General features: G+C 37.1%; 1 protein-coding gene across 24 annotated transcripts in view; it reads right to left on the bottom strand.

Moving 5' to 3' along the window:
- The window catches only part of Epb41 (erythrocyte membrane protein band 4.1), a 190,101-nt gene that overhangs the window by 67,878 nt on the left and 94,797 nt on the right, over positions 1-27,426 (bottom strand). For all 24 annotated transcript variants that reach the window (XM_013153863.3, XM_013153854.3, XM_063235915.1 and 21 more), the window contains 5 exons: positions 24,641-24,683; positions 15,440-15,515; positions 13,187-13,405; positions 5,195-5,282; positions 2,433-2,585 (listed from right to left, as the gene is read on the bottom strand). In XM_013153863.3, coding sequence (XP_013009317.1) covers positions 2,433-2,585; positions 5,195-5,282; positions 13,187-13,405; positions 15,440-15,515; positions 24,641-24,683 — 579 coding nt within the window. The remainder of the gene's footprint in view (positions 1-2,432; positions 2,586-5,194; positions 5,283-13,186; positions 13,406-15,439; positions 15,516-24,640; positions 24,684-27,426) is intronic.

Here is a 27,426-nt window from a genome sequence, read left to right as displayed (position 1 = left end):
TTCCCAAATTCTTAAATTACTGAATATTTTCTCTTTGTTCTTTTGATTGGTCATTAATTTGTCTAGATATCTCCTGGACTAAGCAAACCATATTCTTCCAGGCATACTAGAAACACCACTCTGTTGGTCTCTTGCCTTTCTGTTTCTGCCTTAAGCAGAAACCTTCATAAGATAGAAAACGACATTAGTTTTGACTGCCTATTGTTATGAATACCAGTATATTAGATCAATTTGTCTGTATTTTTACGCATCAGACAACCTAAGTGTTCAGTCTCACAGCTACAAAATAGCAAAACCATGTCACCTTCTCCACTGTGAATCTTCTATATTAGTCATAGTACTCTACTTCTCAGAATCCTGCTCTTGATTGCTTTTTAATTAAGGACAAATGCTACATTTTCACATATACTGACAGTTGTAAAGACTAAGGTCTTCCTATTATCATTCCTATTAACAGTAACACATACATTTTTACCTGTCTTCTCACACTAATATGTAAGACTGTTGAAAGATATAATGCTTTTGTTTACTGTTAGATTTCTAGCCCCTAGAACAGTGCCTGACCCAAGAAAGCAGTCAATAAATTTTTGCTGGAGTTGAAACTTTGAGGGAAGACACTGATGCTCTATACTAGGTACAGGTCAATAGTTATGGTGTAGGGATTGGGATACAGCACCCAGAAAACTGCGAGAGCTCTATCTAGCATACGCAAGGCCCTGGGTTTGATCCCCAGCACCACAAAAAGAAGAAAAAAGTACAAACTAAATACATCATGATAATACCTGCCCGAGTTTTATTTTTTCAGGGAAAATGCAAGCAAAGGTTTAATGGGGGTATTTACAGGGGCAGGTAGAAGGAAAAGGAAGTCACACAGAAAGGTAGGAAGGGACTGAGGGTACAAGGCAGACAAGCGACGCCAGAAGGATCCCTGTACCACCCCAATCCGGGACATGGCACAGTTGGGCCCAGGAAGATTGGGACAGGACAATTGTGGGGGTTTGAGTTCTTAGGCTGGGCTCTCCGAGTTTATAAACAGAGACTACTCTGAGAGGAGACAGGGTGGAAAAGGGCTCCCCCTATACTTCCTCCCAGAGTTAAGGCTTCACCAGGCTTCCAAGCTCGGATTTCTTTAGTTAGGGGAGAAGGTGTAGGAAGAGACAGGAAGAGCATCCTCCCTTCCCTAGTGTCCCCCCTTTCCCAGTGGGCTGTGGCAGGCAGGGGTAGTGTGAATGCACTTCAGTCGTGTCTGCCCCTCTAATGCCACCACACTGGCAAGTGGGAAGGGGGACCTGGAGGGCCAGCATCAGCAAGACATTTCCCTAGCCCGCCACTCCCTATTTGTTAAGAGAGAATAACTGTCCTTTCACAGATGCTAACACTGCAGGCTGGAAAAAGTAGGAGGAGGGGCCCTGCCATCTCAAGGCCAGCTTTATCCCCAGTACTGACCCAGCTGCCACTTTTGTGCCAAAAAAAAAAAAAAAAAAAAAAAAAAAGTCTTCTGGGAACACATGGGGAAAGAAATTGGGGCAGCTTCCCACTTTCCTAGGTCAGGAAGGAGCAATAATACATTCATTCCATCTGATTTTTAAGGCAGCACATCCAAATGTTCCAGGTTCATGTAGTGAGCCATTTTTCGCCAGCAGATGGTGACACACACACACACAAAAGCCACCTTCCATCAGAAGGGCTCTCTTCTGTTTAGAGCTGCCACAGTTGTCTTGGTACTTGATCTTCAAAGCAGGAGTGAAAAGGAATGCTTCAATGATAAGGAAGCTTAACTTTAGATTTGCCCAGTCTTTTGCTTAGTAAGTGGCATTTTTAAAAAATTTAATTCCCACTTAAGCAGTTTTGCACTGTTATAGATCTTTAGTATAAAAGTTAAAATTGCCAGCGTTAATATATTCTGAAATTTGACTACCAACTAATAATTGAGTTACCTGGTAAAAGGTTGAACATAATCCTCTATTTAAATTCTAGAACTTTTGCATGAGGCCATGGATTCAATTCACCCTCCATCAAATGTGGAATTTAACCCTAGAATACATTCCCAGTAACCAATGTATACAAATAAATTTAAATTATAGAAGGTAAGGGTTTGGTAGTGTAAAATATGAGTAATTTAACCCCACATATAGCTTTTAAATCTCATGCAACTCAATTTAAATTTTTTCCCATCAATTTTTCTGCCTCGAGTAAACAAGAAACAAGTTTATCAATCCAGGTTTCAGTTTTAGCAATAGTATATTTACTTATAGGAAGAGAAATGTCCAGAAGACAGTAATAAGAAAGAAAAGATGCATTAAAGTACTGATCCATTTAGAAAACAAAATAACATTCAGCTATAGAGAGACCTCTTGGCTGATATAACAAGGAGAATAGGAATGAGGAGATGCTTTAAACACTGTATTTGGTTTGGTAGAAATATTCTGTACCTCTGCAGGCCGGATCTTGATGAAAAAGCTGCTACGTTTATAAGAGATCTTCAGTACTTTGGGCCAAGGAAAACGGTTAATCCTCAACTTATCTTTGTAAACCAAAAGGCCACTAGAGCAGACACCTAGGATGATATCCACTCCCTCCAAGTCCTAAAAAAGAAGTAACCCACATTTCAGTCTCTAGTGCTTAATACATCATTGATGATTATTATATAATCTGAAGACATTAACAACCAAAAGCAGTTTCAAAGCAAATGATAAAAAATAACCACCATAATCCATGAGAGTACTATGCTTAAATCAGAGAGTATTATGCTTAAACCAGCCAGGGCAGGGCCTAGGGCCATGTATGCTACCAGATACACATGCATAATTAGAATATTTTTTCATGATAAAACGGTAATTCCTTCAGATATGATGTTAAGAATTGACTCTATTGCTATACAAACTCAACGTAAGAGAATCTCAGATTCTTAAAACAATTGATGTTAGGCCGGGTGTAGTGGTGCATGCCTGTAATCCCAGCATTTGGGAAGCAGCAGGATTGCTGTGAGTTCAAGGTCAGTCTAAACTGCATAGTGAAACCTTGTCTCAAATAAAAAAATAAAAAGGATACTTGATGTTGTGTATTAAATTAAAATCACTGAGCCTAGAAGAAAAATTAAGGCAAAATGAAGCCATATTTACACGCCCCTAAAGAAATTTTTAAAATAGTAACCATTTATGTCATTCATGGAAAATAAATTTCACCTGTGTTACCTCTATGAATCACTATTTGTTTAGCTTCTTGACTACTCTTTTTCCTAAAATAATTACACAGAAAAATATTAGTGCCCACTGATGTTATATACAAGCATAACAAAGATGCAGAAATTATATACAGCTTTAATTCAATGATTAATTCATTGAAAATTTACCAGCAGAGGCCCTCTTAAGATTTTGAAGTCTGTGGGTACATCTTTTTTTTTTTAAGAGTAACAATCTGCTTCACAACATTTGGGAAAGGAACATATTGTCTGACTCCACCCATTCCTGATTGACATCAGGCTCAACAGGAAATAAGAAGTAAAACCTAACAATTTTAGTTCTGGACACACACCTCATCTAATGTACTAACATTCCTACCACCTACTTTAGAGATTCACAGAAGTTACAGTACTCAGCTTAAAACAATCCAGAGAAACATCTTAAGGAAAAAGCACAAACATGCATTGAAACTTTAGGAACTTAAGGAAGAAACAGATACTGGGCTGGGAAGCCCTGAAAGGTTATCCTATCCAATCACAGATCAGATGCTTGAATGTCCTTTTCTAAATTCCAACTCAGTGATTATTCTCCCTACTCTGGAACACCTGCAGGGAGCTCAATACCCTCTGAGGTAGCCCACTCCATCTCTGAAAAGCTCTGCTAGACAATTTGTCAACTCAGCTGAACTTATTTCCCTATGGTTTCCATTTTACTACTTCTAGATTTATGTCTTGGAGCCACAGTAAAATCTCTGCCTCACAATCCAATCTTTCTAATATACAAAGAAAGATATTATATCTTCCCAGAACTTTTCTATTTGTGGGCTAAGTACCCATATTCTTTTGATTGTGTCTTACTGGATATAATTTTAAATCTGCTCATCATGCACACTGGTTAATTTCCTCTGAATGAATGTCTGATTACTCCCATGAGTCTTGTTCTTCACAATCTCTCTGATATCCCCAGCCGGTCTACTAACTAAATAGGAAAGAAAGAAACCAAGCAACTTGCCTTAAGTATTCACTCTTACACTGTCAAGCAGAATTAGATATAAAGTGCCTATAATATTTTGGAGGCTGAGGCAAAAGAATTCCAAGTTTGAGTACCATGTAGAAAACTTAGGTAGACTGTCTCAAAATATGAAATAAAAAAGGCTGGGGACATAGCTCAGTGTGAAAGGCCCTGAGTTTAATCCCTACTACCGAGGAAAAATAAAGCCTAAATTTTCAGTATTCTAACCTAATGGTTCTTAACTGAACTACTGAAGTTTATTCAGTCTACATCAAAATTACACTTGGAGAGCTTGTTAAAAGAGATTGCTGAGACCCACCCCTAGCTTCTGATTCAGCATGGGAAGGATACTGTACTATGCATTTTATTTATGTATTTTCTGGTACCAGGGATTGAACTTATGACTTTGTGCTTGCCAGGTAGGCACTTTGCCACTGAGCTATATTCCCAGCCCTGTGAACCATGCATTTCTAACAAGTTACTAGGTGATGCTAAATGCTGCTGACCACATTTTGGGAACCATTACCCTGGGCCAATGGTTCTCAGATTCAAGCAGGCATCAAAAACAGTTAGGATGCTCATTCAATCTGGAAACGCTACAGCCTCTCCTCCAAAGTAAGTCCATAAATTTGGGAGGAGCTCAGGAATCACACCCCAGGTGATTCTAACATAGGTGATACTGGCAATGATATATGCCTTGCTGTCCATCTTTATGTTTTAATGTAACAGCATTTTAAACAAATATAATTTTTTTTTCTCGGTGTGCTACATCTTTTGATCTTTAACTAGGTATGAAACTTTATTCTCATGAAGTGCTGAGGGCACAGCACCAGCCTGGCAATGGTGAGGTTATGAGTTCGATTTCTAGTACAAAAAAAAAAAAAAGAATTCTTTAAATGTTTTAAAAACCCCAGGTAAGTGTTGATAGGAAATATTATATGCCACAAGTGTGATACATACATAACAGACCTGTGTAATTAAATGCATAAAGTTATCATTACCTTTGCTTTATGAAGATCAACTCCATACATAGACAACTTTTTGGCATTCTCCAGAAATTCCAAGTCAGCCTGAGCTGGAGTCATGGACCTTTGATATAATAAAAATAAAAAATTTAGTGCCACAATAGTGACATTTACAGTAATAACAATTGTATACTTGCTGCACTTTATATAAACATATGTCAATATATACACAAAATATATTTCATAGTCCAAAAAGGAACTAAGGAATCTTATCACTAAAGGTTTCTAAATAATTAAAAATATGCCTAAGAAAAAAAGGTTTTTTTCTTGGTACTGGCAATTGAACTCAGGACCTTGTGCTTGCCAGACAGGCATTGTGCCACTGAGTCATAGCCCCGGCCCCACAAAGAAAGATCTGAGGAAACAAAAATTTACTAAAAAAAGCTATCAGAAAAAAACTGTTTTCAATCCTACTAAACAATTTCCTCAAAGGTACCTAAGGTCATTCATCATCAGTTTTCTCTACAGCATTTTTCCTATATTATACATAAATTTATTCCACTAATTTTCTCACCAGAGAGAAGACTAAATTAAACCCTCAGGGAGGATGGTGCAATTTACAAGATCCTCTTAGCTGCCTTTTTCTCTTTCTATATCCCTGAATTGAGTTATTATAGAGGGCAGCTGACATTACTTAAGTAGGACTCTTAATGGGGGCAAGTTTGATGAAAAGAAAATTTCTGGTAACAGATGGTGTCCTGCCCACTGATCTACACAAAATAAATTGGTTAATAGAAGCACACAGATAATGAGACTGCTTTCTGTTATTAAGACATCTTCATTATGAGGAATAGAATGAATTAGATTTGTTTGAAAACACTCAGTCTCACTGTCTAAACATTCACTGAGACAGTCTTTCCTTTTCTGTTCGACGTTTCCTCTCTTTTGAGAAGCACTCATGAGCTGTTATGTTGGGCTTCAGGACAAAGACATCATCCTAATGCTACACAATTCAGACTAATCAAGTATAACTTCATGGTAACAACACAGACACATCCCCAAAGAAATAACATGGAAATGCCAGTTTCCCACAAGACTGCCTCAAGCTATAGGGAGCAGCAGGATCTCTTCACTTAATAAGGAAGAGTCTCTCCCAAACCCATCTGTCTTTACCCTCATTAAAAAGAACAAAGGAATCCTTGGAACAACAACAACCAAAAGGAAAAAAACCTCAGAAGAGGCTGCAGATTTGTTAATAATGCAGCTTTCCTAAATAAACTTCTCTGTAAGCACTAAAGCATCACACTTGAATTCTATTTATTTAACGGACCTGAATTAGAAGATTAAAAAACAAAAAAGGAGAATGAGAAAATTAACTCATATTCAAGTCAATTAAAAGAAAGTTTTGTAGGATAAATTTTTTTTCACCCAAGTGATACATCTGTACTTTTCCAGTTAAGGTTACTACCAGCTATTTTATAATTTTGGTATTGCTACTATTATCAGTGAATTTTAGAATTCTATTTGTGTGTGTGTGTGTGTGTGTGTGTGTGTGTGTGTGTGTGTGTGTGTCAGGAACTGAACTAAGACCTCGCTTGCATCTGCCAGGCAGGCACTGCACCACTGAGCTGTATCTCCAGCCTGGATTTTAGAATTTTAAAGTTGGAATGGAACTTGAAGATCACAAACTTCAATATTTTCACTTTTCTGATCAAGAAACAGGCCCTGAACGATTACAAGATCACAGCAGGTTAGGATCTTATTTTGAAGTAGCAGGATTAAATTAGGTCTCAGGTCACTGACTCAGGTCCTTAAACCCTGGCTTTTGCACTTAAGAGTGGGGAAGGAGCCACCGTCTTCCTCAAGCTCCTCTATGAAGAATCACACCTGTTTTAAAACACCAGGATGCCACTGGCTTTTAAAATCTTTCTACATAAATGAATGTGACTATTAGGATCAAATAATATAATGGTTATAAAACTGCTCTGTAAACTGTTTGTTGTTTTGTTTTCTTGAGACAGGGTCCCACTTTGAAGTTTAGGCCGGCCTGGAAGCGATCTTCCTGCCTCAGCCTCCTGATTACAGGTGTGCGTTACCACACCCAGCTGTAAACTATTAAAGATTACTGCAATTTTAGTTTCTGATAGTTCAGTGGTTCATCATAAGATTAAGATGGATAATTTATACCACTTCAACTTGAAGACAAAATTTAAAACATTAAATGAAGCAAGCATGGGCTGGGGATTTAGCTCAGTGGCATAAGCGCCTGCCTTGCAAGCAGGCAGTCATGAGTTCGATCCCTGGTACCAATAAAACAAAGAAAAAAAAATGAAGCAAGCATACTACAATCTTCCCCATGTTGACTCTTTCAACGTTAACGGGCATTATGGGTCAATTAACTTGACTTTTTTTTGGTACTGGAAATTGAACTTCACAGGTACTTATGATGCTAAGTTATATCCCCAATCTTTTCTTTTCTCTTCTTTCTTCCTTTTTTTTTTCTGAGTCAAGGTCTTTCTATGTAGTCCAGGCTGCCCTCAAACTTACAGTGATTCTCCTGATTCAACTGGCCAACTGCTGAGATAACGTAAGTGCACCACCACCCTGGCCCAAATCAATTGAGTACAGATTTAAATTTCAAACTATGTATACAAATAACTATACTTTAAAACAATGGTTTTCAAGACAGAATCTCACTAGGCCAACCTTGAACTCCCTTTGTAGTCCAGACTGGGCTTAATTTCTCAGTCTTCCTGCCTCAGCCTCCCAACTATTGGGATTACAGTTTTATACCATTACACACAGCTAAGAGGGATCTTTAACTTTAAAACTTCTTAGTTGAAAATATGTTTAAAGTTTGGCTGATGTTTGCATTTTAAAATGTTTATTTTATGTATTATATTTATATTGTTCATATATTATATATTATCCCAGCACTCAGGAGGCAGAGGCAGGAGGATCATTGCAAGATCAAGACCAGCCTAGGCTACAAAGTGAGGTTGAGACCAGCCTGAACTGCATAGGGAGACCCTGTTTCAAAAAAGAAAAAAAAAAAAAATGCTTGGATTTTTGAAATAATTCTTTTTTCCTTTGATTTTGTGATAGTTAGGATTAAAGCCAGGGCCTCCACACTGAGTTACATTCCCAGACCTATTTTTATGTTTTACCTTATTTATTTTTTTGGTAGTTGGGCTCAAACTCACGACCTTGCACTTGTCAGGCAGGTCCTTTATGCCACTGGGCTGAATCCCCAGCCCCTACGTTTTATTTTTGAGATAAGGCTTTGCTAAGTCTCTAAATTGCCCAAAGTGGGCTCAAACTCAATCTTCCTGCTCAGCCTCCCAGAAGAGTGGGATTACAGGTGTGCACCACCACACCTGCCTTGAAATAATTGCTTAAATCATGTATAATTCAAATGATTTTTCCCGAAATATTTGAGGAGTAAGCTATCAATCTGGCGACCCATCACTCCTGAATATTTTTGTTCGTATAAGTTTTCTATATTATAAATAAGGACAACCTTCTATATAATGCCACAATCAGGCAACCAAGGCTGATATATACTGCACATAGTCCTCAAGCCTCATTGTTTAGCCAGTGTTGCAGAAGGACCATATTTACCATCGGTTTTGCTTAGTCTTCAGTCTGAAACAGTTCCCTAATCTTAGACTCCAGTCAAGTACTTAACCAGTGAGCTACACCTCCAGCCGCCAGCCACTGCGACACAGATATCAGAGAAAGGCTGTGTCCCACTGCACCCTATCAGGCGGTACACTGTGGAGAGTGGCTGAAGATTGATCAGTGTGGGCCAGAGAAAGGCTAATCTCAAGAACACTGGGTGCCTGCGGCAAGTCACACGGGAAACTGCTCTAATCTCGGCAACATGTGCCTGAGACAAGCCACGTGGATAAACTCTCAGCCGGAGGGGCTTCATGTGATACTCATTCTCCGGAGTGTATAAATAAATGCGCTGCAGCCGCTGGCGCACTCTTGCTCCCTCTCCTCTGCTTCCTTTGTACTTCCCATCAGGAGAGCGGGCTACGCGCGGCCTGTTTTCTGTACTCCGACTCTTGTCCTCCGCCCCCATCCTCTCACATCCTCACCCTGGGACATCAAGAGCTACGTGGGATGCAGCAGCACATAATTCCAGTTCGTGTTTTCACGGATGTTATTCATTTTCACCACTGATGTCTGCAAGGCTTCCTCTGTGAAATTCTTTAACTGGTAACTACATTTGTGGGATATTTTTGAAACTTTTTAATATACTATTTATTATCAAACTTTTAATTTACTCACTTAAGTCAGTATGGACTCCGATCCTCATCTTATTCAATGCAATATAATAAATTATTTTCATCATTTTCCTGCATACAGTGCTCCAGATTTGGCCAGTGAGAGCCTCTTCAAGCCTGATTGCATATCTTTCTAGACATTTCTCGTTTTTTGAGTCTCTCTTCCCAGTGCAATATATATGCAATGTGTGTGTCAGTGTATGTATCTACACCTATATTTTCATATTTATCTTTCTATAAGTTGGAAACCGTAGTTCACTCTGAAATCTCCTATTTCAATGCAATACCATAGGATTCACTTTAGTTTCTCTCTATAACTTTTTATTGTTGTTTGAAACAAGGTCTCACTATGTAGTTCAGGCTGGTCTTAAACTTGTTGCAATCTTCCTGCCTCAGCCTCTTGAATATTGGGATTACAGGCATGTGCTACCACATCCAGCTTCTTTTTCCATCATTTGTATCACCCTTTACCAACTTCTTTTTCCTTCTACTGTTATCCTGCATATTTTTACTAATATTTTTCTTTCCCACTTCATATATAACCAATGTCTCATTACTGTCAGTAATTCCTTCCATACCACCTTTAAGTTCTGACTCCCAGTGTTAGAACATCTCTCCTGTGGAGTCCTCTTTCAGCCTGCACACCCACAGAGATGCCTGCCCTCTACATTCTCCATAGGCCCTGCCCTCAAATATATGCCCTTCTTGCTCTGCTTGGCCTGGAACCCTCAGCACACAGTGCCCATACTTGACTATCTCCCTCTTGGGCTGGAATTGTAACTCATCAGCCCTTGGACCTACACTTTCCTCACTCTGTTTAAGACCCAATCCTAAACCAGACTACCTCTCTGCCTGGTGATCAGTTTGCTTTACTTATGTCCTAGAAAGCTTTTTCCATTTGTAAAAGCCAGACACCTTAATATGACTAAGGAAAAAAAAAAAAAAAAAAAACAGGAAAATCTCTCATAATTTCACCATCCATAGACATCTGTATACATAAATACAACATATATATTTTACAAATTAGTATCACAAGTTAAACTTTAGGATTTTTCCTAAAATTTCCAAGACGTTTTAAAGAGATTACCAAACAGCTGGGAAAAGATGAGATATCTCTAACCATTAAGTGTAGTGTACAGAATTTATTCACTATCACCTAAAAATTTACTACTTGTAAGCACTGCAACTTATAAAAGTACCTAACCAGGAAGCTCTGGCACTGATTAATCTTGCTCATTACAGACAAGGATTATAGCGCTGTTTCCCTGGTTTTATTCATTTCAAGCAAGTGGGGTTAAAAGAGCCATTCCATGAATTACAGTTGTATTGACAGCCTTTTAATAATATTTGTTGCATCTCCTAAATTAAGGATTGTGATTTCAAATAATTACATGGGGGACAATGGACAAGCTTATACAGCTTCCTAGGGCCCATAAGTGAAAGGCAATTAATTTTAAAACTTGACTTGCTAGTATTAATTTGAAAAGTTAATTATAGATTCTGATTCACCATTCTTGTCTCGGCAAAAGGCTACCACCACAGGGTCTGCTTACATAGGCTGTCTTCTATTTTTCTGTGTGAGGAGCAGAGTGGTATTTGCTTGTACTTTTCAATGCAAGTAAAATATTTATGCCTCAGCAGACGTTTCTGTGGATTGGCTAAAACACCATGTTGTTGGACAAAATTAAATTTTCCATTTGGGTTTCTCCTTGTGAGTGCTGCCAATCCTTATAAAAAGGAGCAAGTAAATTCCAGGATGACAGACTTCCAAGTTTTCTAGTCATGGAAATCTATTATTGTTCAGTTTCTGTCTTATAGCAGAACACCAACTGAGCCACAGCCATTCATCCTTCAGACTGTTCCATCTACTTAAATTTTGTTAAGTTCTAAGAGTAGTTCTCTAAACTCAGACTCATAGTCACTGTTTTTAAAATGAGGATAAGAACTACTAACATCCCACCAAATATCTGAGCTCTCATTATGTACTAGTCACCGTGCTAAATGTTTTACATGAACTTTCTGATTTAACAATTATAAAATTCACATTATCATCCTCACATTTGAAATGAGGAAATTAAAGCCTCAGGTTTTCTAGGAGTCAGATACCAACAGTCACAGTGTTAAAAAGCAATGGAGTCTGAATTCAATGCAAGACAGGCTAACTCCAAAGCCAGTTATTTTAACTATGTGTCCTATTCGCCTAACGGTGGTTTTCAATTTTTTTTGCTCTTCATACCTCTTTATCCTTTGCTTTACTTTTTATCTTTTGAGACTGGGTCTTGCTATGCAGTGAGGCTGGCTTTGCATTTGGCTGGTTTTGAACTCACAGCAATCTTTCTGCCTCAACCTTCTGAGTGCTGAGATTACAGGTGTGCACCACCACACCCAACAGGACCTCTCTATTGTTATAATTACCGAGGACTCCAAATTAATTTTCTTTTTAGTTGTTTTTTCAGCCAGTGTCTCACTATGTAGTTCAGGCTGCCCTTGAACTCATAGTGACCCTCTTGCCTCTGCCTCCCAAGTGCTGGGATTACAGGTGTACACCACCATGGTTGTTTGTTTCTTGGGGTATTAGGGATTGAGCCCAGAACCTTGTACCTGACAGGCAAGTACCTCTACCACTAACCTATATACCTAACCCAAAAATGGGTTGTATCTGTATTTACTATAATAGAATTTTTTTTTTTTGGTGCCAGGGATTGAACACCTGACTTTGTGCTTACCAGGCAGACACTGTGGCCATTGAGTTATATCTCTGGCCCTATACTAGAAAATTTTAAACTTAAAAAAATAATTTGACAGCAGCATACTGGAACTACATTTTGGATTTCTCTTTGAGCAGTGCAACCCTTTGAAACTTGGCCATCTAACTCAGGACACTAATTTAAAGCCAAGAACACACTTTGACATTGAAGTGTAAATTTTAGCTATAGTAAGTCACTCAAATAACAGTGAACATATAGTAGGCACAAGTTTTTATGGCACTTTAATATTTGCTACTATTTAGTGAATTTTTATCATATGAAAAACATTATGATAGTATACTAAGTGTTTTACTCTGTAACCTTTTGTAAATCTAGCAATCACTCTGTTTCTTCTGAGGCAATATCCTCTGCCTCACATATAAGAAAGCTGAAGTGCAGAGGATTTAAGTGAATTACCTGAGGTCTGAAGATGAGAACAAAGCAGAGGCAACATTTTAGGGTAGCTCAGACTAATGTATAAGCTGCTCTTGATTACTGTTATGACTTCCCCATAATAGTAGCAATTTTCATTTTTTAAAAAAGCAGTGTAATCAATAAGGACTTTTAAAATTATGTTCAAAGGTTTCATGGGCTCTGTAAAATCTATCCATGTATGTATATCTCAAGTTTAAAATTCTTTACTTCTAAGAATCTTGATGCATTCACCATAGTATAATAAGTTTAAAACCTGAGAAAAGGTAAGACAATAATAGCTGCCATTTATCAAGCACCTACTGTGTGCCAGGTCCTGTGCTAAGTGCTTTACATCTATCATTTCATTCAGTTTTCATCCTACTATGCAGTGCCCATTACTCCAATGACGAAATGAAGTTCAGAGGAATTCAGTGACTTGCCATGGTCAAACATACAGGGAAATGCTAGTTCTTTATAAGGCGTCCTGCTCCCTCTTAGGCAAACACTGAATCAGTAACATGTCAGGAGTTTAAACTTACTGCCAAAATAAACAGAGTAAATCCCAGAGATATCACCTGTATGATTTATGGAGTTCCATGACTTTTTCTTCAAGTTCCTTGGTCTGATTTGGGGCCAGTTTAAAATCACTAACATATTCCGCGCCATGGAGCTCTGGGTCGTAGTCTCCCAGCTCAGACTGGATGGTATAAGAACCTAATAATGCTAGGGTTGCAAAGGAACAGGGAAGACGTCCTGCAATGATGTCCTGCCGAAGCTGAAGACATAAATAGTATCTAAAGTTAAAAAAAAAAAAAAAAAAAAAAAGTCAACATGTTAACAACAACAAACCAAAGAAATAAAAATGAAGAAAAGAAAAACACAAATGATTTTTTTAAAAAGGTTAAAACATTAATTGTTCAATCTAGGTGACAAGCATATGGCTACTCATCATACTATTTTTTGCCACTGTGTTTGAAATTTTCCCATCAAAGACAAAACAAATACCGTAATTGAAATTTTCCCATCAAAGACAAATACCATAACTATGTTGAACTCATAGTTGGAAGGCAGTTTAGAAAGAAGAGTTAGAAAAGTCCAAACAAGGAGAATCTTAAACTTCTTTAAAATGTTAAGTAATTAGCAAAGATTTTTAGGGATTTGATTTTTTTTTTTTTTTAATACAGAGTAAACCTGGGGCTGGGGATTTAGCTCAGCCGCATAAGCACCTCCCTTGTAAGCAGGTGGTTGTGAGTTCGATCCCCGGTACTGATGAAAATGAAAAAGACAAAAAAAAAATTTAAAAAAAAATACAGAGTAAACCTAGATGAAGAAAGATGACAACTTTAACAAATACTACCTGTGGAAAAGAAATAAACAATTTTCTCAGGGTGATATACAGCATTTCAACTTCATGAATGTACTAAGTATGCCTGGACAGCAGAGTAATCTTTAAAAATATTATAAACTTTCAAAAAAATGGAATAAACAGAATTTTGGTTATGTTGGAGACAGTTTTGCTAAGTAGCCTACCTCAGTTTCCTTGAGTACTGGGATTATATGAGTTCACTATCACACCCAGCAATAATCAGATTTTTTTTTTAATCGGTACCAGGGATTGAACTCACGACCGTGTGCTTGCAAGGCAGGCACTCACGCTTCTGAGCTAAATCCCCAGCCCAATAATCAGATTTTTTAAAGAGTTTATATTCCCTTAAGATATATGAAAACAGCCCAGGGATCTAGCTCAGAGGCATAAGCGCCTGCCTTACAAGCACAGGGATGTGATTTGATCCCCAGTGCAAAAACAAAAAACAAAAACATGTATGAAAACAGAGGCTTGGAAGTTATAAACTTGCCTATAATCAATAAAATCAGAATATAAAAAGTTTCTTAGCAACCAACAACTTAAAGTTAACAGACATTTACCAAGCACCTACTACATATAAGGCTCCATGCAAGGTTTTTTGGTACCGGGATTAAACTCATGACCATGTGCTTACAAGGCTGGTGTTTATCCACTGAGCTAAATCCCTGGCCTGTATTCTTTACAATATTGTTGCTTTTCCTTTTCCCTAAAGGATTCAGTACGTTGTTTTTAAAGAATATTACTTGCAAGTCAAATAGGCTCAAAGAAGATTCAATTCATGAGGATCATGTACCTAACCGTACAGTTTAAGAGGAAGATACAGCTGGCTTGGTGGCATATACCTGAAATCCCAGCACTCTGGGAGGCTGAGGTAGAAGGATTGCAAATTTGAGCCCAGCCTGAGGAACTTAGCAACTAAAAGAGACCCTGCCTCAAAAAATAAAAACAGTTAGGAAGGTAAATCAGTGTGAAGGCCCTGTTTTCAATTCCCAGTACTACAAAAGGAGGAAGAGGAATAGGAGGAGATAACCTGTAATCCTAGCACTCAGGAGGCTGAAGCAGGAGGACTGTTACAAGTCTGAACTATAAAGTGAGTTTAAAGCCAGCCTAAACTGCAGAGTGACACCCTGTCTCAAAAAGGAGAGGGGAGGGAGAGGGAAAGGGAGGGGGTACAGAAGGGGGAGGGGAAGGGAGAGGGAAGACAGCAATAATAACCATCCTGAGATTTTTTGGCTTTTTTGATCTCTATAAAAAGAAAGGTAGTGAGAGAAAAGTAAGAAAACAAACCCCCAAAAACTCAAGGGCTATTCACCCCTACATAACCCTCTGGGAGGATGGTGTGGTTTTGAGGAGCCCAGCCTACTGCCACTTAATAGCACATCATTTTTCTTCAGTTTTGGGAAATTTCCAGAGCTTTTGATGAGGAGAGTTACTACCACACATGTAACTAATGATTATTTACCTTGTAATGTCTTCTGTTAACTGTGCTGGATCAGGTGGATAAAACTTTACATTAAATGTGAAATTCCAAGGGATGCCTATAAAAATAAAAGATTTTATGGTTATGCCTAAGTTTCAGATTGCTAGAAATACCTTGATATATTCAACATTGTTTTCTGAAATCTTTTGACATAGTCATCATGCACTGTGCTTAAGTGTTTTTGTTGTTTTAAAGAAAGTTGCTAAGACACCACTTATGAAAGCTACAGAATCGATCTCCTTCTTTCTCTCTTGTTCTCTCTCTCTCTCTCCTGACTTTAATAGTTTAGTTAGTGGGGCTGGGGATTTAGCTCAGCGGCATAAGCACCTGCCTTGCAAGCAGGCAGTCGTGAGTTTGATCCCCGGTACCGATAAAAAGGAAAAAGACTAGTTTAGTTAGTAAGTGATTAGAATGACACTGGCAAACTAACAAGAAGGAAAACTATAGGTAAACTTGCTTACAGCACTGAAATGTGATCCATATATTGCACTGGGTCCTTAGGACATTAGATTTGAGGACATTCAGGTGACCAGCGGATGTTCTCTTTTGGTTTTGGCATTATTTGTGTTATCTGCCAATATTATCTCAAACAAAAGTTAAAATACTATTGGTAAGAGTTCAATCCTGAGACTTATATAAATGTGTTATTTTTTAAATTTAAAATGAAAACCAGAGATTATGAATTATGGTTAAGTGGAGGATGCGTTTCATTTTTTGGGCTGAGTGCTACCCTTCAGGGTTTTTCTAGCATGACGGTTGGCTTCCCAAAGAGTAAGCCTTGACCTCAGCCAGAAGAATGACTGATGACAATACTAACGCTGTCATTTTGTTCAGTACTTACTGCATGCCAGACATTAAGCCAAGCCCTCCTAAACATACTAACTCATTTAATCCCCACAGAAATGCAAGGAGGCAGGTGCTGGTATTAATTCGTCTTATACATGAAAAAACAGACACTTAGGAAAGCACATAGCCAGGGAATCCAGGGTTCTCTCATTCTAAATCCCATGCTTTTAACTACTGGGCTCTATGATCCTACTACAAACATTTATTTGTCAAATATCATTCTGTGTTTTATCATCAAACATCACCTTTAATGCTAAGAGCTAACAATAACATCTGAAGTAGTCTGAATGTCTCAATGAATGTATTTTTATGTATACTGAAATATTTAATAGAGAATTCCCTTAGAAATAGTCAGTATTTTCTTTCAACATTTGAACTGAAAGGTAAATTCCAGACAATATAATGAGGCCTTAAAGCCTAGCCAGACACTAACATTTATCATTAACCTTCTTTTAATGTTTCGTATCTGAAAACTTGATATGGCACTTAGAAAATCAAAACTCATAACTGTTTCTTGTAAAGGGAGTGGAGCAACATTTACAGTGTATAGCATAAACTAAAAAATACCAACTGTTGTGTCACTTTCTGATATGATCAAGTCATTTCAACTAGCCATTGCTAATTTATAATTCCCTATAAAGACTGTTAAAGTCCTCTATATTACCTTAAAAAAATACACTGGGTAGAATAAAACAGGGAAATGAAGATAGTCAAAGAATGTTTAATATCTATGTCCTTATGAAGAACTTTAAACATAAATTTAATTATAACAAAAAATGGCAATAGGTAATTGCATAAAAATAATATTAAGAGAATTAAATTGTTTATAAAATGTGATTTTCTTTTTTGTTGTTTTTTAATTCTATATTAAGTAAGTGAGAGAGAAAGTTTGATAACACTTAATGTTGATGGGAAAAATAAGCATTTCCATCCACTGCTGACTGGAGTGTAAACTGGTAACACTATGGAGAACAAAAGTGACATTATATATCTTTTCATTTTGGAATTCCACTTCTATTCATATATCTAAACATACTTGAATATAGTCAAAATGCTATGTTTGTAAGAATTTTTGTAAAAGCAAAATCCTAAAAACAATGTAAATATACTAGCAAAAAAAGAAATTAAATTATGGGCTAGCTAGAAGTTACAAAATTAAGCAGCCACTAAAAAAAAAGAAATAGCTCTCTATGGAATAATTTCAAAACAGTGTCAAGTGAGACAAAAGTGAAAAAGAATAGTATAAACAGAAAGGTACTGTGTAAGTTAAGGACAGAAAAAGTATCATTATAAGTGTGATTAAACCTGTACCGAAGAGCTCTGTAAGGATGTATCTAGTCAGAGTTGTTGGAAAACTATGAAGGGAGGTTAGAGAGAGAAGTTAGGAAGCTGAGGGAGAAGTGATAGCAGTACTACACACTCTTATGCCATCTGAGGTTTGTATTGTACATATTTACTACTTATTTATATGTATTTATAAAGAATTAAAGGAACATGTCTTTCCACTAAAAATTATATCCCCAAGGTCAAAAACTTTGTCTGAAACAATGCTTGGCATATGATGAGTGCTCAAGAAATATTCACTGAGGGCTGGGGATATAGCTCAGCAGCATAAACGCCTGCCTGGCAAGTGTGAGGTTGTGAGTCCGATCCCTGATGCACACATGCATGCATGCACGCACGTGTGTGCACACACAGAAATATTCATTGAGTGAATGAAATAAAATCACTGATCTCAATTATTGTTGAGAAAGTCACATGAGAATGCTAAATCTTTTGGGAATTTAAAAAAAAATACTGCACAACAGGAGATAATACATATTAGTTTATTAAAATTATTTATCTAAGCATTATTCCAGATATCCCAATGGGCTCAAATTACTAGACTGAACGAAGTGAAAACATCAAAACAACTATATTCCATTTAATTTTTCCTTTTAGTCAACACAAAATAAGGAAACTTAACTGTTTTAGAAGTGACCATAAGTAAGTGGAAATTTTTCAAACATTAATGTTTTTATTTTTGGTAAGAGTAATCATAAAAAAAGAACTCAAACTCTTGGTTTCTTTTCTTTTCCATACAGCAGTTACAAGTTTTTGATACTACTAAAGAAATTTTCCAGTTTCCTTCTAAGCAAATTTAGCGTTAAATGCAACAGAGATGATTTTAAAAAAGAAATAAAGATCATTTACAGTCAGGTGTGGTTGCATCTGCCTCAATCCCAGCACTCTGGAAGGATGAGGTAGGAGAATCACATGTTTAACCCCAACTTGGGCAATTTACTGACTTCCTGAGCTCAGTTTCAAAACAACTAGAACCCCCAAAAAAGGTATGGGGTGGAGGTGCCTTCATCCAAAGGCCTTGGGTCAATGCCCTGAATTTTAAAAAAAGAAAAAGATCCCTTGGAATTTAAAAAACAGTTAAGTTAAACTTCAGTTAATTACTACTTCACAGAATATGATACATATATAGTTAGTAACATTTTATAGAAAATATTTAGCAAAGGGGAAAAAAGACTATTTGGAAAAACTGTAAACATTTTCAACACCAAAATTTCTGCCTTCTAATTCAGCAACATGTCAATGACATTCCTGCCAAATGTGCATAACCTAAATCTAACCATGAGAAAAGCTCAGACAAACTCAAACTGACCACATAAAATTGCTGCTCTGTATTCTTCAAAACTACCAACACTGTGAAATATTTAAGACTTAGGAACTGTTTTCGATTAAAGAAAATAAAGATCTGACAACTAAATTCAAGATATTACCTTAGATTTTCTTTTTCTCTAACAGATATCATTGAGACAACTCACAAATAAGGGTAAAAGGTTATAGAATCATTTTCTATATTAAGTTCCTCCTTTTGATAATTGCATTATGGTTATGTAAGAAAAATCCTAGATCCTAGGATATACAAACTAAAGTATTTAGGAGCAGATGGGCACAGTATAATGACGACTTAATTTGTTTAAATCAAGGTGAAAATCACATAACACAATATTAACAATTTTAAAGTGTACAATTTAGTGGCAGGTCATACATTCACAATGTCATGCAGGCATTACCTGCATCTAGATTCAAAACATTTTTCTTGCTCTCAAAAGAGACTGTGCAATTAAGCAATACTCCCTGTTCTCTTCTTGCCTCAGACCCTGGCGACCACTAACCTATTTTTGGATATTTTATTTAAACTGAATATACAATATACAATACATAGCCTTTTGTACTTGCCTTCATTTGGTCTGGTGCTTTAAAACAAAATGAGATTTAAAACAAAATGAGTGGTCTCATTATGCTGCCCATGCTGGCCTTAAACTTTAGGACTTAAGAATCCCTGTCAGGTCAGGGATTTAACTCAGTGGCTTAAGTGCCTACCTGGCTGCCTGGCAAGTGCGAGGTTGTGAGTTCAATACCCTGTACCAAAAAAGAACCCTCCTGCCTTAGGTTCCTGAATAGCTGGGACTGCGGGCATGCAGCATGGTACGCAACTTTCATCTGAAATGATATTTTTGAGGTTTATCTAAAAAGGTTGGCTCATCTCCATTCCTTCTTCTAAGTAACATTCCATTGTTTGAATAGTCTTGTTTATCATTATCTGTTAAAGAATATTTGGGTTGTTCTTACTGTTACGCTGCTGTTCATAGTGCTGCTATGTTTATTTGTTTTAAATAAACTAGTATGTATTATCCTTTTGTGCAGCCTGTAGTTCAGGCTGGCCTTGAACTCACTATGAGTTTAGTATGGCCTTGAATTCATTGTGTAGCTTAGGTTGGTGGTAAACTTGCGGTGATTATCCTGCTTCAGCTTCCCAAGTGCTGGGATTACAGGCATGCACTACCATGCCTGGCTATGATGCAACTTACTCTTACACGACGGTTCAAGAAAAAAACTGTGTGTGTATGTGTGTAAATAGGACATAAAATAAATTTAATAAAATATTAGCATTTAAATAATCTGAGTGAAGGATATCTAGGAATTTCTTATCTCATCTTTCAACTTTCAATAAATCTGAAATTACGTATGTCTAAAATTTTTTTCACTAATAATTGAAAAAAAGCCTCCCTTCTGAGGAATCAGGAAACCAAGAACTTTCATATAATATTGGTGGAGATATAAACTGTTATGATTAAATTATTTTTTTTGAGACAGGGCCTCACTATGTAGTTCAGGTTGGCCTTGGACTTACAGTGGTCCTCCTGCCTCAACCTCCCAAGAGCTGGGGTTATAATCAATTTAAAGGAGAATAATTTGGCAATGTCTTGTCAAGGTATTTTCACATACCTACAGTCCAACAATAATGGGGCAGGAGAGTGGGTTTGGGAGTAAAAGTAGCCAACGCAGTGGACATAACCTATCAAAGTCATCAGGCCCAGGGCACAACTACAGAACACAGAATCCAAGATGACTGCAATTCCTGAACACTGTATGAGGAACCGATCAGAAAAGTACTACTTTGCATTCTTCATTTATATTTGGTGTGAAACTAAGTGAGCTTTCGATAGAATAGTTCAAGTCTGGTGCCAGGCCAAGTGGGTTTTGGATGGGACAACTGTCTCAAATGACTTATTTGCATGAGGGAGAAGCCAATCTAGAAATTCTACATACAAAAAACCGCCCTCCATTATCCTCCTGGCTGCTGGCTCACTGTACTCTGTGGAATCCACTTCTAACTCATCTTCAGTACATATACACTGCACGACCTATGTGTCCTGTCCAATTTTTAGTTCATGGCATCAGAAGTTGAAAAGAGGCTGGGGACATAGCTCAGCGACACAGCACTGCCTGGCAAGCATGAGGTCGTGAGTTCGAACCCTGGTACAAAAAACAAAACAAAACCAAAAAAACTGGAAAGAATTCACCCCAGGCCTCACAAACTGGTAGCAATTCCACTTTTGAGTATATACACTAAATCAATGTTTTTTAAAACTATGAATGATGATGCACTTAACAATGAATTTAGTGGAAGAAATAAAATCAATACTTAAATACATAAAGTGGAATACAAAAAGAAAAAATAAGGTATCATAAAGATTAAGATTTTTGTGAAATTTTCTTTTTCAAGAAGGATAAATTTCAAAAACTATGTTAAGAAAAGTAATTCACATATTACATAACTTAATTTACAGAATGTTCAAAAAGATGAACTATAACAATATTTTTTCTTTTTCGTTTTTTTATCGGTACCAGGCATCGAACTCACGACCACACACTTGCAAGGCAGGCGCTTATGCCGCTGAGCTAAATCCACAGCCCCAATTCTTTTTTTTTTTTTTTTTTTTTTTTGGTGCTGGGGATCAGATCAAACTCAAATAATTCTTAAGTAATAAAAAATGTTTTCAAAACTTCAACAGAATTATTAATGCAAAATTTAAGACAGTGGTGACCTCTGCAGGGCAAGAGGATACACAAAATATAGATTTTTTGTCATTTTACTTTTGTTGTTTAATTGTTTGCTTTTTTTCTTTTTTTTCCCTTTAAAATAAAAATATATATGGATTTTTAAAAACATAATTTGTGGGGGCTGGGGATTTAGCGGCATAAGCACCTGCCTTGCAAGCAGGCGGTCGTGAGTTCGATCCCCGGTACTGATAAAAAGATTAAAAAAAAAAAAACATAATTTGTGTAAATTATATTATCAGTAATTTAGAGTAGGTATAGAAGGTACAAGGAAATCTTGCCTTTGCTCTGTACTATTCCAGAAAGGGTGAGCATAGACACCCTGACTCTACGATAGTCTCTCTCATCACATCCAAAAGAATAAGCTAAAAATTAAGCTCAGAAGACAGCAAAGATTGATAAACAGAAGTTATAAATAGTAAGTCTGGCTCTGAGGGAAAATTTTAAAAAGACAAAGTAGATACTGAACATGGGTTTGGACATATGAAAGGAAAATACAAAAACATGAAAGGAATCACCCCAACTCATAACAGATTTTTAGGGAGAGGGAGAGAAGGTGATGGGACTGAAAGGAAACAAGAGAGACAAGTTTCCTTGTACTACACCTGTGGGGCGGGGAGGTTTGAGATAGGGTCTCCCTATGTAGTTTAGGCTGGCCTTGAATTCATGCAATCCCCCTGCCTCAGCTCCCGAGTGCTGGGATTAGTGCACCACTATGGCTGGTTTTACTACACTATTTTAAATAAAAATGTTAATACCTGTTAATTCTGGATGGTTGGTACACCAGTAATTGTCTGTATACTTTTTCACACTTTTAAGAAATATGGAAAAGAGCTTACCATTGAACATCTATTACCATCTTAAGTTTTATATGTGTTTATTTACTTCTAATAATTTATCTGTAGATATTTATTAAGTGCACAGAGATATACATACAGATGAGTTACTACAAACTTTATTGCAATAGTTATTTATATAATCCCAAAATGTCATTTAGTATGACTTTTTACATATGTGGTATATATAATTACTTATTAAACTAATGAAATATATATATGGAAAGTACTTCAAATTGTGTTAAGGAAAAGAAAATTCATTGCATATTTAAATTAACATACCCATGGGTATGTGTCTACATTCAGAACATCTCTGAAAGAAACAAAAAAAATTAGTTACCATGGTTGCCTCCAGGAAACTGCATGACTAAGACAAAGGAAGAAGGGAGCTTTACCTTATGCTGCACTTGCTTGTGCCTTTTAATTTTATGACTTATTTATAGCATCTATTTAAAAAATTAATTTAAAAACTGTATAGTATATGTTATGGTTTGTGTTTAGATGTCCCCTCAGAGCCTCATGCACTTGTAGGGTATTTTCAGAGGTTTTTAGGCTGAATCTAGAGTATGTGATTGATTCGAAGTGTAGTGCTGGGATAAAGGATGAGTAATTGCCAGATCAATCCACTCATAGGATTGGCACTGCCCTACTCCCAGTAGCCTGAATACAACATAAGGGACCAAATGAGGCTTGTCTCTCCTCTCTTGTTGCTTTTGCTGTCTGCTACCACCGAGAATGGTTATCTCTTTGCCACGTGCCACCCTGCCTTGGAGCCACTGGATCATCAACAGAAACCTCTACAAACTATGAGCTACATGAGCCTTTCCCTCTTTAACTCTGGGTGTTGGGTATTTTGTCTCAGCAACAAAAGAAAAGTAACTAAGGTAGCATATTTGCATTTTTTTGCATGTTCATACTTTTAAAAAGCAAAATTTGTATACACCTAAAAAATATAGATTATATCAATTTAACAGTATTCTCTCATCATGCACTAAACTAAAATCAAAATGAATCAAGGAACTACCAGGCATGGTGGTGCATGTTTGTAATCCCAGCACTCAGGACGCTGAGGCAGGAGAACTGTTGTAAGTTCAAGGGCAGCTGAGTTACATAGCAACACTCCATCTTGAAAGAATCAAGGAAGGAAGGAAGCAGGGAAAAGAGGGAAAGGGAGGGGAGAGGAGGAAAGGGAAGCCTATAAGTTTCTCTTTGTTCTAACTGAATTGTTAGCGTCACTATTTTATACTTTGGCCATAATCAACCATGATAGTCTATTGGACAACCTGATGGCTATGAAGCAGTTAACAGGATGGGTAGTTATGTACAGTGTGGCTATGCTGGACAAGGGAATGAGTCACATGCCAGACAGAATAGAGCAGGAGTATATAAGAATTCATTTGATACTCAGAATGACATGCAATTCCATACTTACAAACTGTTTATTTCTGGACTCTTCCATTTAATATTTTCAGAATACATTTGACTATGGGTAAATGGAACTAGGTAAAGTGAAGCCACAGAAAAGAAATGATTACTGTATAGTCACAAAAACATGGAAAAAGTTAGAAGGCAGGGCTTGCAGTGTAGCTTAGTGATAAAGGGTGTGCTTAGCGTGTGTGAGGCCCTGAGAAGGAAGGAAGAGAGGAACTGAGAGAGGGAGGGACAAATGAGGGCAGGGGAGACGACGAGAGAGGGAAGTGGGGTAGGAAAGCAGCAGTCCAGAACAGTTTTAAAGGAGTAGGACCTGGCAGCCATCTCCTCCTGGTACCCACTACAGTTTTGACTGCCACCATTTTGAGTACTGACTCCCATATCCTTGTTTTTTTTCGGCCTTGTATTCCTCTCATCATTCGTATCTTACCCAACTTTGCCTAGTTGTTTTTCAAAGTGTTAGGACCTGACCTGCATCTCTATAGTTTCACCTTGGCTGCATTTTTCTATTATGGAATCCCCTCCTTCCCAGGGAAGGCTTTATCCCACTTTCAAAGCAATCTACAATAGTCAGGATTCTAAAGTGACTGACTCACAGCCAGAAGAGCTTAGAAATCCTTTAGCATACTAGGAGAAAGACAGACCTATAAAAGGGGCTATATCCACTTACCTCGAACCTGCTTTTTTATTTCTTTCGCAGAATCCAGCCATGTCTGTAAAAAGAAGAAAAGGCATTCACACAGAGCTCCAAAACACATAAACAGGATCACTGGCCATCCGTGATAGTGTCTCCAGTCAACCTGCACTTCCCTTGATAGTCTGCATTGATTTCACAAAGCACAGTGATTTTAAACAAAGAAACAAGTAACTGGAATGTGAACTTGAATCCACGCTTCACTATATCCTGGCTGAGTAACTTTAGGATAAATATATAAATTGTGATATTAGTAGCTAGATCCATCTCATAGAGTCAGTATAAAGATTAGCACGCTTAGTAAACAGTGAATGTGAAATAAGCATTTTCTATTGACATTATTGGTATAAATTAGTACTGATGTACAACCAAAAGTTAACATAATTCAAATCTTATTTTCTCCTTCAAAACTGACCTTTGATCTCATTCATGTTTTCTATGTTAGCACAACATCTGGTACATGGTTCATGCCCAGTTAATGTTTACTGAAAAAATGTTTTGTTTTCCCTAACTACTCTTGCCTCCCTCTAATCTCTCCCTTAGTGACTTCTCATTTCACCTAAGAGTCAAGATGCCACTAGGGCAGGGATCCTCAACCTAGGGGAGACCACACTTTAAATTAGAGGCACTTGAAAAGTACCACTAACATCTTCATTGAATGTATAATACATACAGAAAGGCACATTGAGTAGGAGTGTAGCTCACTGGCAGAGTATGTCTTTAGCATGTCCAAGGCCCTGGACTTAATCGCTAACATATACGCAATGCACACACACAGAACATGTAAGTACACAGGTCAGTAAAGTAACAAAGTGATCATTAAGAATTATAACATTACCAAAAACCCAAGAGTTCCACTTTTGCCTCTTATCTAATCCTTCCCTTCCTTCATCCAAAAGGTTTGAAATTGAATTTCAGTGTATTCAAAACAGACAATTACCTATATTTTCTATCTACAAGAGTAGAGCGTAGGGTGACCATCTCATATCCTACAAAAGGAATGGTTCTGATCACCATAATGTTACATTTAATTAAATACTACTGTACTTTGATTATTATAGAAAGACAGTCAACACAACAAACAATAAGCACAAAAGTGAAGACTAGTTTCCTTTTATATTCCCCTGAAATTAACATGGAAGGTTAAAAACTATTAATATAAAATTCTTCTACAGTATAAAGCTAAGTACACACTTTGTTAAGCCCTGTCAGGAAAGGAAAGACCTAGGTATTTTCTCATTAGTGTCTCATTTAGATGAAAGAACTTTTAAATGTGATAGGTTCACAGGCAAAAAAAATTTTTTTAAATACTAATTGATAAATTTAGTGGAACATTTGGGAATCTTTGACTTATACCTTAAATTCAGAAAACTTAACAAAAATTCATGTGGTTTCTACTACCTTAGAAAGGGTATCACAAACCAGAGGTAGAGCACCATATTTTCCATTATTTAAGAGAATATCTCAAGGTAACGAAAAGCTTCCAAGTTCCTTCCAGGGATTCCATGAACTAGTTTATAACTCAGACTAAAATTCCTACTGATTTGGCACCGGGAAGACAAACCCAGATTTGTGTTAACTGTATGAGGACTCCAAAATCTAAGTTACCTTATAGAACAAGTTATTATTGCTTTAGTATCCACAAACTACACACAAAAAAAATTTTTTTTGTACTGGGGATCAAACTCACAACTTCACACTTGTCAGACAGGTGCTTACACCACTGAGCTAAATCCCTGGCCCACTACACAAAAATTTTAAAAACCTCTGCAAATATCAAAAATTAATGTGTACAAGAACAGAGATACTTTTATGTTCAAATAAAATTATTCAATTTTTAGTATTTTATCAAAATATTTATAAAATAGCAAATACTTGAATAAATCAATATATTAAACAGTGTGGTTACAAAAAGGGATTAAAAAAATAGCACCAGGGAAGGAATATTAGCTCAGTGATAGAGTGCTTACCTAGTGTACAGGAGGCTCTGGGGTCAATCCCCAGCATACCACATAGACACACACACACAAATAATAATAATAATAATAATAATAATAATAATAATAATGAGAATAATAAATAGCACCTGTCCTTAATGAACTGTCATTTTAAAGTAAGAGATGAACAATGAACAATCAATTTGTTTGTTCTGGGTATGATCATTACTATGATAGAGCATACTGTGTTCTGGGAACGGAGAAGATGTATACCAACGTGGATTGGAAGACAGTTAGGAAATGTTTCTCAATAGTGTGCTTGGGGACCACAGTTGAATTTTGAAAGACAAACAACAGCTGGGCATTTTCTAAATGTTGAAAGATAAACAACAGCAGTGGTGCATGCCTGTAATCTCAGCACTTGGGAGGTTGAGGCAAGGGGATCACCACTAGTTTCAGGCCAACCTGAGCTACACAGTGAGTTGAAGGCCACCCCAAACTACATAGTGAGACTCAGTCTCAAAAAACAAACAAACACAAAGACAGACAAACTACAGTGAACTAGGCAATAAAGAAAAAGAAGTCAGGGGCTGGAGGTTTAGCTCAGCAGCATAAGCGCCTGCCTTGAAAGCAGGCAGTTGTGAGCTCGATCCCCGGTACCGATAAAAAAGAAAAAGACAAAAAAAAAAAAAAAAAAAAAAAAAAAAGAAAAAGAAGTCAATAGAAAGGCACTAAAGTGATACATCTAAGCTGCTACATGTGGGTCTGCATAGGGTGAGCTCAGAGGTTAGAAGAAGATTAAAACCGAGATGCAAAAAAAAAAAA

The sequence above is a fragment of the Cavia porcellus genome, unplaced genomic scaffold, assembly GCF_034190915.1.
Source record: "Cavia porcellus strain 051 isolate PalLab524CR breed Dunkin Hartley unplaced genomic scaffold, mCavPor4.1 scaffold_25, whole genome shotgun sequence".
In the NCBI taxonomy this organism is placed as follows: domain Eukaryota; kingdom Metazoa; phylum Chordata; class Mammalia; order Rodentia; family Caviidae; genus Cavia; species Cavia porcellus.
The sequence above is the reverse complement of the archived record's forward strand: the minus strand, read 5'-3'. Positions and strand labels throughout refer to the sequence as shown.